Source organism: Lepidochelys kempii, chromosome 2 (assembly GCF_965140285.1).
Source record: "Lepidochelys kempii isolate rLepKem1 chromosome 2, rLepKem1.hap1, whole genome shotgun sequence".
Classification (NCBI taxonomy): Eukaryota; Metazoa; Chordata; order Testudines; family Cheloniidae; genus Lepidochelys; species Lepidochelys kempii.
Window position 1 is genome coordinate 178,311,348 of NC_136381.1, and position 16,403 is coordinate 178,327,750.

General features: G+C 40.6%; 1 protein-coding gene across 7 annotated transcripts in view; it reads right to left on the minus strand.

Moving 5' to 3' along the window:
- SUGCT (succinyl-CoA:glutarate-CoA transferase) overlaps positions 1 to 16,403 on the minus strand; it is a 492,696-nt gene that overhangs the window by 369,063 nt on the left and 107,230 nt on the right. For 6 of the 7 annotated variants that reach the window (XR_012157441.2, XM_073332837.2, XM_073332839.2 and 3 more), the window contains one exon: positions 10,705 to 10,800. The exons of the other annotated variant lie outside the window; for it this stretch is intronic. Coding sequence is in view for 5 of the 6 variants with exons in the window: in XM_073332837.2 (XP_073188938.1) it covers positions 10,705 to 10,800 (96 nt within the window). In the remaining variant the exon portion in view is untranslated. The remainder of the gene's footprint in view (positions 1 to 10,704; positions 10,801 to 16,403) is intronic. 7 annotated transcript variants of the gene reach the window in all.

The following is a 16,403-nucleotide window of genomic DNA, read 5'->3' on the forward strand; positions in this document are numbered from 1 at the left end:
CTTCTATACACATCATGGTGAGATTACTTCTCAAGAAGAGATGGGAGGTTGTTCTAGAACATCTAAACAAGCTTGTATAAGGACAACACAGAAACTTTGTGATCACCCCTCCTCCATCTCGAAGATAAAATTCTTTCTCTGGGAAGTTTCTGTAACTCTTAGATTCAGCTTTTGGGTATGGATCATTTACTTAACAGGGGGTTTAACTTTTACTAAAAATTGTTTGACCAATATGCGCTGACCACACCCTGCTGCAGGATGATCCCCTTCCTTCTCCCAGGGCTTTTTGCCTTTGAGCACTGATAACAATGCCTTCAATCAAAGCATGGATAAAAAAAATCTACCATTTTCCTGGGAGCAATCTTTTGTAGAATTAGGTGACTTCTTATACCACAGTTGGATTATCTTCCAGATCGTCTAATAGCAGACATGTACAGAAGAAGAACTTCTAGGATATTGACTTCAGTGGGGCCAGGATTTCAATTCTAGATACAGTATTAAGAGGGTCTCAATGAATATCTGAAATCCTCTTGTAGTCAAGGGTTAGTCTTTACACATGAATAATCAGGGTAAGGATCTGAATGTCTTGATGAAGGAATGACACAGAGCTATACAACTGGATACATCCAGAAGGACCCTTATTTCTATGCACAATTAGATCAAGTCTGCAAACGAGGTCCTTCTTGGTCATGCAGAGTCCAGGAGGATGTCTTATGCCTTTGTGTATTCTATCTTTCTGACCAGCCTCTAAGGAAGGGGATGGAAAAGGAATAAAAAGACCCTAGGACTCGCAGATCAAGACGACAAGCTAGGCAACTAAAGTAAGCAAAACCTGGGGACCTGAGCATTTACAGAACAAGAAGAGACACATATGTTGAGGATACCCAACCTGTTCATTAGGGACTGAAATCATTGTGGGGAAGAGACCACATTTTCCTAGAGGAACAAAGTTTGTACTCTGTCCATCTGAGCCTAAAATTTATTTTTAATGTGAAATGGGCAGCTCCTAGAGCAGTGAGGTTTTTTGTTGCCCAGAACAACATTTGACGAGGAATGAGGAACCGTTGGTCTCCAGTGGTAGTTTAAATAGCCTGCAACTGAGTAACTATCTGGGCTAGCACAAGGTTGCCTAAGAGAAGCCCAGTACAACTAACAGGACTTTTCTTGTGTTTCCTACCTCTAGAGTGCTTATATGTTGCTTTGACTCTAAGCAGGGCTATTTCCTCTGACAAATTCTATTCCATACCAGACCGAGTCACATCTTTTGTTAGAATAGTCCACTGAGGATCTGAAAAAGAGGTGCCCCTTAACAGAATGAATGTCCAGAACCACCAAAAGGAAGAAAAGTTTACCCAAAGAAGGAAACTTATCAGATTGTCTAAGTTCTGGTCTTTTCTGATTCTGACTCAAAGTAGTAAAAACTGTAGGGTCACAGGATGGAAGTGATCCCAGATAAGACGAGTTCAAAGCAGAATAGAAAACAGCTGCATATCTGCATTCTCTGGTGAAGCAAACAGTGCTGCGCAGTTTGAAATTTCTGAATGGTTGACATTACTTTGGTTGTCCTGCCTACAGAGAAAAGCCATGCCAAGTACAAAAAACATATCTCCAGATAAACAAAGTTCTAGGGCGGGATCTGACATAGATTTAGCGGTGTGTACCTTCTCAAGAGAACTGCCCCAACAAGCAAGTCAATGAAGTAGGGGATTACTTTGATCCCTGTTTCTTGTGGAGTGTGACTACAGTACAATTGACGTGAGTTTTGTAAGTTCTCTGAGTTGTAAGACATTCCATAGCACAGAACTGGAGATGCAGTTGCCAAGGAAAATGTAGCAATGCTGTTGGTTAGATGGCTGGTATATGGTGACAGCTGCTTATTATGCTGATCATAACAGTCTCATTGTTATCTTTGTGCACCTTCCATCTGTTTGTTGTATCCATCTATTATGTCTCAAAATATACTTAGATTGTGAGCTCTTTAGGGTAGGAATTCTTTTCTTTTTTGGGTATTTACAATGTCTAGAACAATGGAGCTCCAATTCCTAACTGGGGTCTGTGAGTGTTACTGCAATACAAATATTAATAATTTTAGTCTTGAAGAGTGATCAGAATGCACAAAGAAACAGCTTCCAGATCCATAAAGGGCAAGTAATTCTGTGAAGCAACAGACACAATAACTGACCAAACCTAAGGTATCTGGAACGTCCTGGGGCTGACACAATGGGTGGGACCATTCAGAGTGCTCTGAAAATTGATATAGATTGAAAAGGTCCTATGACTCTTCCATCTGAGGAAAATGATGTTACTGGTAGCATCATAAGGAACTGCTTGACTGCAACTATGTGGAGAGACAGATGAATGAACAATATGGAGTAAAGGGAAATTGGAGGAAATCTACATAGTAACTGCTTGTGAAAGTGGATCTTACACAACAGAGAATGCTCCTCTGGATTTAAAAGTGAAAGTGAGTTTACTAATTAAAAAAGGGTAGTGATCAACAGTTCAATGTCTAGTTGGCAGCCGATATCAAGCGGAGTGCCCCAGGGGTCTGTCCTGGGGCCAGTTTTGTTCAACATCTTCATTAATGAGCTGCATGATGGGATGGATTGCACCCTCAGCAAGTTCACAGATGACACTAAGCTGGGGGGAGAGGCAGATACACTGGAGGGTAGGGATAGGGGCCAGAGTGACCTAGACAAATTGGATGATTGGGCCAAAAGAAATCTGATGAGGTTCAACAAGGACAAATGCAGAGTCCTGCTCTTAGGACGAAAGAATCCCATGCACCGCTACAAGCTGGGGACTGACTAGCTAAGCGGCAGTTCTGCAGAAAAGGACCTGGGGATTTGGACGAGAAGCTGGATATGAGTCAACACTGTGCCCTTGTTGCCAAGAAGGCTAACGGCATATTGAGCTGCATTACTAGGAGCATTGCCAGCACATCGAGGGATTATTCCGCTCTATTTGGCACTGGTGAGGCCAAATCTGGAGTAGTGCATCCAGTTTTGGGCCCACCACTACAGAAAAGATGTGGAAAAATTGGATGCTTTATTAAGATCCTGGGTTACTCCTGGCTACTCTGGTAACAAGTGTGGTCGAGGGCACATTTCCATCTGAGATTGGCTAGAAGAGTGTGCCTTTTCTTTTTGGATACAGCCATTGCTACAATTAGATACTTCTTTGCCACTTTGACATTACATTACTGTAATGCTGATGCTACATCAGGAGGCTATATGACTGTCTCACATGCTGACCTACTTCCTTGTACTCCCGCATCGGTCTGTCTGTATCCATCTGTTGTCTCTTGTCTTATACTTAGATTGTAAGCTCTTTGGGACAAGCAGTGTCTTTTTATTTTCTGTCTGTACAGTGCCTAGCACTATGGGGTCCTGGTCCATAGCTAGAGTTTCTAGGTGCTATGGTAAAAAAGATAATAATAATAATGATGATGCTACATGGTGAAACCATTTGGAAACTGAAGCTTGTGCACAATGTAACTGCCTAAATATTGAAATTTGCTTCATTCAGGGAACACATCACATCAGTGCCCCAGAAACTGCACTGGTTGCCACTAAGGGTGTCAGGATAGAATTCAAGGTTTTGACTTTAACATATAAATGTGTCATCAGCTTACAAGAGTGGTGGGCAACCTGCAGCCCACGGGCCACATGCTGCCCATCAGGGTAATCTGATTGCGGGCCACGAGACATTTTGCTGACATTGACCATCCGCAGGCATGGCGCCCCGCAGCTTCCAGTGGCTCCCATTCCTGGCCAATGGGAGCTGCGGAAAGCAGCAGGCCACAGAGATGTGCTGGCTGCCACTTCCTGCAGCTCTCATTGGTCAGGAACAGTGAACTGTGGCCACTGGGAGCTGCGGGGGGCCGCGCCTGCACATGGTCAACGTCAGCAAAATGTCTTGCGGCCAGCAATCAGATTACCCTGATGAGCCGCAGGTTGCCCACCTTCCACAAAATATTATTGCAGTATGGATCAGTGGAGGTATTCAAATTGGAACCCCATCAGTTTAAATGCGAGAGGACTCATGGCAAAGCATTCCCCAGGAAGGGCCCTCGCATCTTTGGAATTCACTTCCTTCCTTGGTCCATTAAGCCTGCATTTTTTTAATCTTCCTGGTACACTGCAAAATACACCTCATTTCACAAGCTGTTAAAGTGGATCAAGGGGCAGCAAATGAAGGGTTTGATTCAAGATTATTATTTAGATTGTCTGCTGGCTTTATACTAATAATGGGGTGTTGGCAGTGCCATAAGGTTGGTCATTATCTTAATTTTTGTCGGCAATATTGTCACTGCAATAGCTGTGGAGAGATTAGGGTTCCAGATTAGCATTATAAAATCAGAATTTAAACACATATAACTGAGAGCCTTATTGGCACCTTGAGAGGGACTGTTAGCAGAAGAGGAGCTCAGACAGCCATTCCATAAAGATGCTGGTGGACAGCAAGCAAGCAAGACAGAGCTTAGATACTCAAATTGGTCTCAAAAGGGACAGAATAACTGAGGAACCTTAAGGCAACATGTGTTTGCCCTCAAACTGTGCACTTGTATTGGTCACTTGTTGTCTGTGCAAATTATGGAAGTAAAATCCCATCTAGACTGACCAATGTCCACTCAGAAAAAGTGGCAACGTTCTTGCCCTCTATTTTGTTATAGATCTGTGGCCCAATCTGGGAACTGGGACTTCAAAAGTGTAATAGCTCTTGCTATATAGCAGCTTATTTTTAATAGGACATTTAAAACAAACCAACAAAAACCCACAGAAAAAAAATAGTCCAGGAAGGGAGCAAATTTTGGATGTCACCCACTTTTCTACCTAGTTTATCATTAACGCAAGTTTTTTTATAAATAAAAAACATTGAAGGATCCTTTATTCACAACAAAAAATGTAAAATGTAAGCATAGCTTCATTAGATAAAAATTATTTTTGAACCTGAAGAAAAACTTTCAAAAATGATATGTATTGTTTTAAACATACAACTTGAAAAAAAAAATCCAGCTGATATTTCCTACCTCCCAACACCTTTGTTCTCTCTTCCTCTTTGGTAAATGAAAACTTAAACAAATTAAGTTAATCATTCAGAAGCCAAACATGGTTTCTTGTAAGGCTCTAAACCAAAACCTTTGGGTCAAATCACGTGAGGACTGAGCCCTTTATTTGCAGCTTTGAAGGTGACTGTGGTTTTAAAAACCTCTCACTGCCTGAACTATCTTGTCCTTAATCGAGACCATTTTGCCTTTTGAACTACAGGAGCATTTCCATCAACATCCAAATCTCATTAGTGGCTGAAGGGAGGTGTGAGAGTTAATGCTCTGAAATTTAACATAGCATGTCTTTCCTTTTCACCTCTATCTCCTATATTATCTCCATCAAGACCTACCAGATACTTCCCAATCAACTACTCCTAATGATAAAACATGCTTAGAAGATCAAAGCTAAGCCTCTCGCTCCTTTAGCTCCCAGGAACAATTTTGATATATGCAATGAGCACAGTTGTTAATAAGTGAATCATTCAGTTGTATTGAATTAAACTATGAAGAAATTTATAATAACCTTGTGTTTGAGAATTAGAATAGAAGAACATACATTATAACATAATATTGTCTATTCATATATTATACTTGGGAAGGGTTGTTTTTTTTAAAACACATTTGGGGTCAAATTATGGTCTGAGTTACAATTCAGCAGCCCTTCTGAATGAAGTAGGATTGCACAGGCATACTCAGAGTAAAATTTGGCTCTGTATATAGGAACAAATAAACCACTGACAAAGGATACCCTGGCCAAAATCATGAGATTTCATGTTAATGGAATAGGAATCAGGAGTACACTAGATACACACAGCTGAATGCATTCATCGAAGAAGCCCTAGAATACACAGGCATCATTTAATGCAAATACACTTCCTAATTACATGCACGTTCAAATTTTCTAATTAAACAGGACTTGCTTTGGTCAATACTGTGATGTGACTGTGGTCAGAATTCTATCATGCACAGAGATGCAGATGTTGTAAATTGCTTACATTTTGGCTTTTTAAAATCCTCAACATCTGTTGAAAGAGAGACTTCCAAGGTTTCCTAATGTGCCATGATTTAACAACGTTTTTATAGTACTGTAACAAACTCCACATCACTTCAAACTTGTAATTTACTGCCTGTCTAAAGACATATATGCCAAATTAAAAAAAAAGTCCATAGATTCATAGATATTTAGGTCAGAAGGGACCATTATGATCATCTAGTCTGACCTCCTGCACAATGCAGGCCACAGAATTTCACCCACCACTCCTACAAAAAAAACCCTCACACCTATATCTGTGCTATTGAAGTCCTCAAATCGTAGTTTAAAGACTTCAAGGAGCAGAGAATCCTCCAGCCAGTGACCCGTGCCCCATGCTACAGAGGAAGGCGAAAAACCTCCAGGGCTTCTGCCAATCTACCCTGCGGGAAAATTCCTTCCCGACCCCAAATATGGTGATCAGCTAAACCCTGAGCATATGGGCAAGTTTCATCAGCCAGATACTACAGAAAATTCTTTCCTGGGTAACTCGGATCTCACCCCATCTAATAGCCCATCACAGGTCATTGAGCCTATTTACCATGAATAATTAATTACCAAAACCATGTTATCCCATCATACCATCTCCTCCATAAACTTATCGAGTTTAATCTTAAAGCCAGATAGATCTTTTGCCCCCACTGCTTCCCTTGGAAGCCTATTACAAAACTTCATTCCTCTGATGGTTAAAAACCTTCGTCTAATTTCTAGTCTAAATTTCCTAGTGGCCAGTTTATATCCATTTGTTCTTGTGTCCACATTGGTACTTAGCTTAAATAATTCCTCTCCCTCTCTGGTATTTATCCCTCTGATATATTTAAGAGAGCAATCATATCTCCTCTCAATCTTCTTTTAGTTAGGCTAAACAAGCCAAGCTCCCTGAGTCTCCTTTCATAAGACAAGTTTTCCATTCCTCGCATCATCCTAGTAGCCCTTCTCTGTACCTGTTCCAGTTTGAATTCATCCTTCTTAAACATGGGAGACCAGAACTGCACACAGTATTCCAGATGAGGTCTCACCAGTGCCTTGTATAACGGTACTAAAACCTCCTTATCCCTACTGGAAATACCTCTCCTGATGCATCCCAAGACCGCAGTAGCTTTTTTCACAGCCATATCACATTGGCAGCTCATAGTCATCCTATGATCAACCAATACTCCAAGGTCCTTTTCCTCCTCCGTTACTTCTAATTGATGCGTCCCTAGCTTATAACTAAAATTCTTGTTATTAATCCCTAAATGCATGACCTTACACTTCTCACTATTAAATTTCATCCTATTACTATTACTCCAGTTTACAAGGTCATCCAGATCCTCCTGTAGGGTATTGCTGTCCTTCTCTAAATTGGCAATAACTCCCAGCTTTGTATCATCTGCAAACTTTATTAGCACACTCCCACTTTTTGTGCCAAGGTCAGTAATAAAAAGGTTAAATAAGATTGGTCCCAAAACCGATCCTTGAGGAACTCCACTGGTAACCTCCCTCCAGCCTGACAGTTCACCTTTCAGTAGGACCCGTTGTAGTCTCCCCTTTAACCAATTCCTTATCCACCTTTCAGTTTTCCTACTGATCCCCATCTTATCCAATTTAACTAATAATTCCCCATGTGGCATGGTATCAAATACCTTACTAAAATCTAGGTAAATTAGATCCACTGCGTTTCCTTTGTCTAAAAAATCTGTTACTTTCTCAAAGAAGGAGATCAGGTTGGTTTGGCACGAACTACCTTTTGTAAAACCATGTTGTATTTTGTCCCATTTACCACTGACTTCAATGTCCTTAACTACCTTCTCCTTCAAAATTTTTTCCAAGACCTTGCATACTACAGATGTCAAACTAACAGGCCTATAATTACCTGGATCACTTTTTTTCCCTTTCTTAAAAATAGGAACTATGTTAGCAATTCTCCAATCATACGGTACAACCCCTGAGTTTACAGATTCATTAAAAATTCTTGCTAATGAGCTTGCAATTTCTTGTGCCAATTCCTTTAATATTCTTTAATATTTAATAAGGAAAATTATTTCCCAACAAGGAAAAAAAAACAGATTTTCTTAGAAAAAAACAGATTTTCTGAAACAGAATGAAATTTTTGGAAATGGGCTTTTTATTACTTAACCAAGTTATATTTAATTAACTCAAAATGTTTGAAAAACAAGCATTTCTCTGGAAGGATTAACACTTCAAAACTTTGCACATTATTCTAGGAAGTGAAAGGCTGTATTTCTGATAGTTAAGACTGGGGACCAAAAATCCAGGTTCCGGCATTCTACTCCAAGCTCTGCTCTAATTACCTGTGTAATCTGGGTCACTTAACCTCCCTGTGTCTCGGTGTATCAATCTGTAAATAATATGCAATAAAATTTACCTCACAGCAGTGCTGAGAGGTATAATTAATTAATATTTCTAAAGCACTCTGCAATCCTTGAATAGAAGGAGCCATGTAAGTGCAAAGGAAAGTTCTACAAAGTAAAAATTCTCATGGTTACAACCACAGTTGTTCACTAATGGAAAGTTAGCAGATGATCCATCTAAAGCACTGGAAAAACCACAGCACTCCCATCATAAATTACTAGCTCAAAAAATAGAGAACTCTAATTAGATTAAGATTTCTTGTAATATTAAAATATTATTTATAATTATACAGTTAATCCACAAGAACATTCCCCAAATACTTCTTAAAAATTGAAAGTAGACCAGAATATAACTCTTCCAGTAATATTTTAGACCAGATTTAAACAAAATCCATATTTATCCTATGATCATTGCATCCTAAATAGATTAACTCTGTGCTCATAAGTGAAGAGGGATAATAAAACTTCTCTTAGTCTTTATGCTCTGTAGTCATGTTTGTGTCTTTCTTTTGCAAGATCTCAGTTAGGTTTTGGCTGCGCAAAAGCAAGAGCAAAACTGGGTGAATGAATCCAAGTTCCATTTTATCCAAAGTATCCTACCTCAGGAGGGTAAAGAAAATGTTTTAGGTAGTCAGGTTTTGGTTTTACTTAAGTAAACCCAGTGTCATTTGGATCGGGTTTTTGTTTTTATACTGCGACCCCCTTTGACCCAAGTAGTTTGGGTTTTGCAGGTTTTTTTCCAGTCAGGTGGAGAAATTGATGATGAAGTCAGGTGTTTCTTTGATGAGATTCTTTTTATTTAAAAAGTATGTACAAATTCCTGTTTTCCTGAACACAAAAGAAATCAAATAACAAAAGACCGTTTCTTCGCTCATGGTTCCAAGCCCCTTTTCACCAGAACTCTACCCAAAAGCGCTCTCTCTTAGCTTTTCTCACGGCCATGCTCCCAGTGCTTGTTCAGGCTGGATCTTATGCTACCTTGTCTTTCAGCATCTCTGCTCTTACTACCTTTCCTCTCACAGACATACCACCTTCACAAAACAATAGCCAGCAAAAGCTCTCCACCCATCTGTGCCTTGCACATGCCTATGTTTTAGGCTCTGATATATGCCTGTCTTTGAGAATGGAATCCTCTTCTGTTTCAGCTACCTGGTTACCTAAAGGAGCTTACTGGCTTCTTACAACTATCCTAAATGAAGGGTGGTAGTTACACTCCCCAGTATCAATGAGGTTTAACCCAACCCATAGCAATATGAACTGGAGTTCAGAAGGGGTTGGATCAAAAGTTACGGGTTTGGCCAGCTCTATAAAAATACAGAAGGATGTACTAATGCTCTACTGATATATGGATAGGCTGATTTATCCATAAAAATTCTCTGTATTTCTATTTTATATTTTCCATTTGCAGTGGATGAGTGCAGGGAAAAGTCTTACCATTCAAGCCCACACAAGCACTCAGGGCATCTACAGTTACGCCTTAACCACAGAATTTGTTCCCAGAGCTGAGACAACAGATCCTTTTTATTAAATGTAAGTGCTGATCTTCACATTAGTACTGCCACCAAGATAAGTAAATGATCTGCTAGCAAATGGTTATTCTGTGATTACTGGCAGAGTTCTCAGCACTGGACAGATGCAATTCTTAGAAAGATCAGAGTGTGCTCATTTATGGAAATGGCATTGTGTTATTCCAAGTATCTTCAACCACTAGCAAAATACCAGCAGCTTCTGAACTCCCAATAAAAAAAATGCCACACATGGGCCATTATTCCTCTTCCTCCACCCCCTCAAAACACACACAAGATATGAGTAGCTGTTAGCAAAGTCAGTGGAAGCTACCTAAATGTTGTGGGACCTTTGGACCACCCTAACCCCTTCATATCACTCATACAGAGATACAAGGAAAAGATACTGGCATTCAGTGGTGATAAAGTTTGGTTCAATAATTAGCACGCGATACAAATAATCTTTTTTTTCTTCTTATAAATAGCTGTGCTCAGTGCCTCTCTCAGGTGAAAAACAATCGAGTTTTAAAATCATACAATTTCAGCAAACACCTTTGATCTTTTTCAGTATCCTGTTACTAATCTACCCTACCACTGATGAAGAAATATGCAAAATCTAAAATGAACAACAAAGCCTTGTTCTAGCTGGACACTGATGCATTACAGAATACTGTAGGTCACAGCAAGAGTAAATCATTTCCCAATACCATATTATCCAAAACCACAGATTACAAGCACAGAATACGTCCTCTGTTATCTGCTTACCTGATAAGGAACAATACTGCCGTGAGCAGTACCCCACCGCTTTGCTTCCATTTTGCAATTAAGGTAATTAGCTGCTATATGGGTAAGACATGCAACCTGCAAGAAGAGGTAAAGGACAAATATTCAGGGAGACATCAACCTTTCCTGCCATTTTTTTTTATTTTTTTTCAGTCTGTCAGACAACTGTCATCTTACTTTAATTCACATTTCATATAGATTCCATATATTCAATAGTATGACTTGTGTTAGTAAGTGCTACTCAATGAACAGGCAAAGTAACCAATGTCCATTAATTCCAATAAACAACACTTGGTGCTTCTATAGCATTTCAAAGTAATTTAAAAGCATGGGCAAACGAAGCATCACACAACCCTGTGAGGTCGGGCAGTATTATCATGACTATTTTACAGCATGATCAGCTGAGGCAAAGAAAGCTGCAATGACTTGCCCAAAGCCAGACAGGAAGCAGTGACAAAGCTGGAAATAAAACTCACATTTCCTGACTCTCATTCCTATGCTTAAGTCACAAAACTATCCTTCCCCTATCACAGGATTATCCTTTTCTCTTCCCCATCCTTCTTCTACTATACAGGCTAAGCCACAGAAGATATTTCAGGATTCTACCACTCACCACATGATCTGTAATATTAATTATGCAGCAAATCTCAATAAATCATTTGCCATCAGAAGATGAGGAGATTTATCAAGTTGTTACTCAAAGACAACTGTTGAAAAATATGGCATGCTAAATTTAGTATCCAGAGTCTGAGGGGGTGAATCTGAAAGTAATCTGTACTTTATAACAGCAAAAGTGTATTTTAGGGGGGAGGGAGGAGAAGGTTAACATCTATGATGTGGTCATGCCTGAAAATCAGAGGTTCTCTTGCAATTAATGGCAGATTTGCCACTAATTGGAAGAATGCAGGATGTGACTGTTAAGTTTGTAACTATATGTCTGCAAGCCAAACAATACATTAGAACATTACTTTCATCAAGGTAATGTGAAGGCTATGTAATTTCAGACTAACCTTTTCAAAAAATACTCTTTAAATTACTAATAATGAGCCATTTTAACAACAACGGTTTATTTTAGACAATAGAGCATAGTATTCTTTGGGCCAATTCTGATTTTCTTCAGATTTCTTCCCCGGATGTGTGCAAATTAACACTGTTTTCAAAATGGTTATAGATATTTTGAGTCTGTATTTCAATGACCATGAGCCCTCGGCAACTACCCATACAAATTACAGCTAAGAGAAGCAACAGGAAGGGTGTGTAAAGGGGTTGCAAATGAATTAGTATGGTCTGCACTAAAGCACATAGCTCATGATGATATTTACCTCAAGCTCCACCCAATATAACGTTATGCAATACCATGAATTATAGAGTGCCTGGAAGCAAGATGCCACGACTCTCTCCCCAATTACTTTTCTAGTTGTCTCTTTTCCCACACACCCTGAAAGGACAGCTAGTATCTGTCCTTTTATTTTTAAAGAGAGAAGCAACAGAATGGTGAAATTGCAGCCCAGGCGAGACACGCAGCCCTAATTCACTCATAAAGCAGCCCAGCAGAAAACACAGGGAAAATATAAACCAGCTGAGTGTTCAGTTACCTACCAAAAAGCTTTGGTCACCCACATAAATCCAACTACAAATACAATACAATTCTCTATACATTTTGTAAAAGACTGTGTTTTTATTATGCATGTGCTGTCCAGAAAGGATACCATAACTAGATTTCAGCTGCAACCCACATCATCTGTCTGTGACCTCAACACATCTAAAAGGCAAACAAAACCTAGTCAGTATTTCAACAGGAGACAGACACCCTGCCTCCCATGGAAAACCTAGGTGATGCACAAATTGACACTGGTGATTCAGTAGGTGGTACTCCTCCCTCTGGTTCACAACTCATGTCCCAACAACATGTGAAGAAACACTGTGTTGTTACAGGTGTCTTTTGGATGAGACATAAAACCAATGTTCTGAGGACTTGTGAAAAGTAGGCATTTTAGCCCCAGTGTCTTGGACATTTTCCAATTTCCCTAGCAAAATTCCTTCTGCAATTGCAAATGATTATGGAATTCTTACCATATTCTTGTCCCAAAATGTTTTATTCTGTTATGGTACAAAGTTAGACTTTTGCAGTGTTTCACCCCGAGAGGTGTCTGCATTTCAGTCGTAGGTGAGATGTATAATACGGGCCACGACAATTAAGCTTGCAACCAAGACTTATTTTACACACAGACATTTAACTTTTCCCAGAACTAACATTTCCCTCTGGAAACTATCTTGTTGAATTCTAGGTAGCACATTGTGAGTTAAATCCTGGCCCTGCTGAAGTCATTAGGGATTCTGCCTTTGACTTTAATGGAGCCAGGATTTCAATTCCCCCCTCACCCGTAATATCAGTTTCATAAAACAAATATTTTTCAAGTTATTGGAAGTTACAAAAAAGAGAGAGAGAGAGAGTGCTTTTAAATTTTTTTATAGTGTCTTCCAATTTTTCCCATTGAATGCCAGTGAAAATGACGTATGGTCAGAAGCTAAAATAGGGAAAGAACGACTTAAAAATTACTTAGACAAGTTAGATGTCTTCAAGTCACCAGGACCTAATGAAATACCTCCTAGAATATTCAAGGAGCTGACTGAGGAGATATCTGAGCCTTAGCGATTATATTTGAAGAGTCATGGAAAACAAGAGAGATTCCAAAGGACCAGAAAAGGGCAAATATAGTGCCAAACTATAAAAAGGAATAAGGACAACCCAGGCAATTACAGACCAGTCAGCTTAACTTCAGTACCCAGAAAGATAATTATTAAGCAATCAATTTGGAAAATAACCAGAAGATAGTAAGGTGATAAGTAACAATCAGCATGGATTTGTCAATAATAAAAAATGTTAAACCAACCTAATAGCTTTATTTAACAGAGTAACAAGCCTTGTGGATCAGAGGGAAGCAGTATTGATGTGGAACACTTGACTTTAGTAAGGCTTTTGATACTGTCTTGCATGACCATCTCAAACAAACTAGGGAAATACAACCTAGATGGAGCTACTAGAAGACAGGTGCATAACTGGTTGAAAAACCATTCCCAGAGACTAGCTAACAGTGGTGCACAGTCAAGCTGGAAGGGCATAATGAGTGGTGTCCCACAGGGATCAGTTCTGGGCCCAGTTCTGTTCAATATCTTCATCAATGATTTAGATAATGACATAGAGAGTACACTTATAAAGTCTGTGGATGATACCAAGTTGGGAGAGGTTGCAAAAGCTTTGGAGGATAGGATTAAAATTCAAAATGATCTGGACAAACTGAGGAAATGGTCTGAAGTAAATAGAATGAAATTCAATATGGACAAGTGCAAAGTACTAAGTACTCCACTTAGCAGGGAACAATCAGTTGCACACATATAAAATAGGAAATGACTGCCTAGGAAAGAGTACGGCAGAAAGGGATCTGGGGGTCAGAGTGGATCACAAGCTAAATATGAGTCAACAGTGTAACACTGTTGCAAAAAAAGCAAACATTATTTTGGGATGTAGCAGGAGTGTTGTAAGCAAGACACGAGAAGGAATTCCTCCACTCTAGTCTGTGCTGATTATGCCTCAGCTGGAATACTGTGTCCAGTTCTGGGTGCCACATTTCAGGAAAGATGTGGACAAACTGAAGAAAGTCCAGAGAAGAGCAATAAAAATGATTAAAAGTCTAGAAAACATGGTCTATGAGGGAAGATTGAAAAAATTGGGTTTGTTTAGTCTGGAGAAGAGAAGACTGAGAGGGGACATGATAACAGTTTTCACGCACATAAAGGGTTGTTACAAGCAGGAAGGAGGTAAATTATTCTCATTAACCTCTGAGGATAGGACAAGAAGCAATGGGCTTACATTGCAGCAAGGGCAGTTTAGGTTGGACATTAGGAAAAACTTCCTAATGGTAGTCAAGGTAGTTCAGAACTGGAATAAATTACCTAGGGGGGTTGTGGAATCTCCATCATTGGAGATTAAGAGCAGGTTAGGGATGTCAGGGATGGTCTAGATAATACTTAGTCCTGCCATAAGTGCAGAGAACTGGACTAGAAGAACCTCTTGAGGGTCCCTTCCAGACCTGCAATTCTATGATGCTAACAGATTAATACAACTGTTCTAGCACTAGCAAATTCACACTCATTCATGTCCACAGGCACTTGTGCTCACTACAGTAGAGAAGAAAAAGAAATATAAAACACAAGAAGGATTATTGACAATCTTCCTCAGTACTGACTGGATCTCCACCAGCAAAGCTGCTGGGCAAAGACGTTTGTGTCAGCAACAACAGGCAACGAGTCCAAGGGGGAGGCAGGAACCCTGTGCAGCTTAGTAGAGCCTCAATGCACTTGGAGCTAGACCTTGCCCCCACACCAGCTGAGGCCCCGATTCAGCAAGGTACTTAAGCACATGCATATTTTTTAACACATGAATAATCCCACTGAACTCAAGCTATTTTTAGGGTTAAAGTTGCACAAATGCCCAAATACCTTGCTCAGTCGGGGCTTGAATTACTTGAGACTGGGATTTTCAAATGGGGCCTATGGGAGTTAGGTGCTCATCTCCCATTGACTTTCCGTATGAGTTGGGCACCTAACTCCCCGAGGCCCCTTTGAAAATCCTAGTTGAAAGTTTCATGATTATACAAATAACGTTGTCTTAGAACACATCCAATTTAGCTCTTCAGTGCTTTATGTCTTATGTAATAAATGTGAAGTGTTTAACTGCGTCAGCTCATAGCCACTTTGCAACTTCAATCAAATATCTTTAACAAATTCATTAGACTTAAAAGCTACTCCTCTCTTAGAATCGTAGAAATGTGGGGCTGGAAAGGCCCTTGAGAGGCCATCAATTCCCACCCCTCATCCTGAGGCAGGATCAAGTACACCCAGACCATCCTTGACAGGTGTCAGGGCTGGCCTTAGGGGTGGGCCACCTGGATAACCGCCCAGGAGCGCCATGGTCAAGAGGGCGCCATGCGACAGCACAGAAGTGCTCACTGCTGGTATAAAGTCAGAAACTACTCCTGGCTGGCAGGGAAGTGCCATGGGGGGTGGGGGGTGCCCACTTCCTGCTTTTTTCTGTCTGCTTCATCCTGATGGAGAAATGGGGGTGGGGAGGGGCAAGTGGCAATACACAGATACTGCTTCCCCCCCACATTCCTCCGCACCCCACTAGGGGGCTGTGAGAGAGGGATCAAGGAGCAACACCAACCACTCCATGTGTCCAGGTCACTTTCCCCAGCTGGGCTATGCTGTGAGGCGAACATCAGGAGCCGCTGCTCTGCTATCCTCCCCATACGCAGCCCAGGTGGGGAAAGTGACCGGGATGCAGGGAGTCCTGACATCGCTTCTCACTCCCCACCTCACAGCCCCCTAGGGGTGAATGGAGCAGCAGCCCTGGAGCACGCGAGCGAGCAGCAATGCCAGCTGCTCCATGCATCCACATCAGTTTCCCTATGTGGGCACAGGCAGGGAGTGCAGCAGTTGGGGTGCAAGGGCCACAGTGTAGGGATTAGGGCATAGGGGGTACTGGAGTAATAGTAATAGGATGAAATTTAATAGTGAAAAGTGCAAGGTGAGATTAGTTAGGGATTAATAACAAGAATTTATGTTATAAACTGGGGACGCATTACTTGGAAGTAACAGAGGAGGAGAAGGACCTCGGAGTA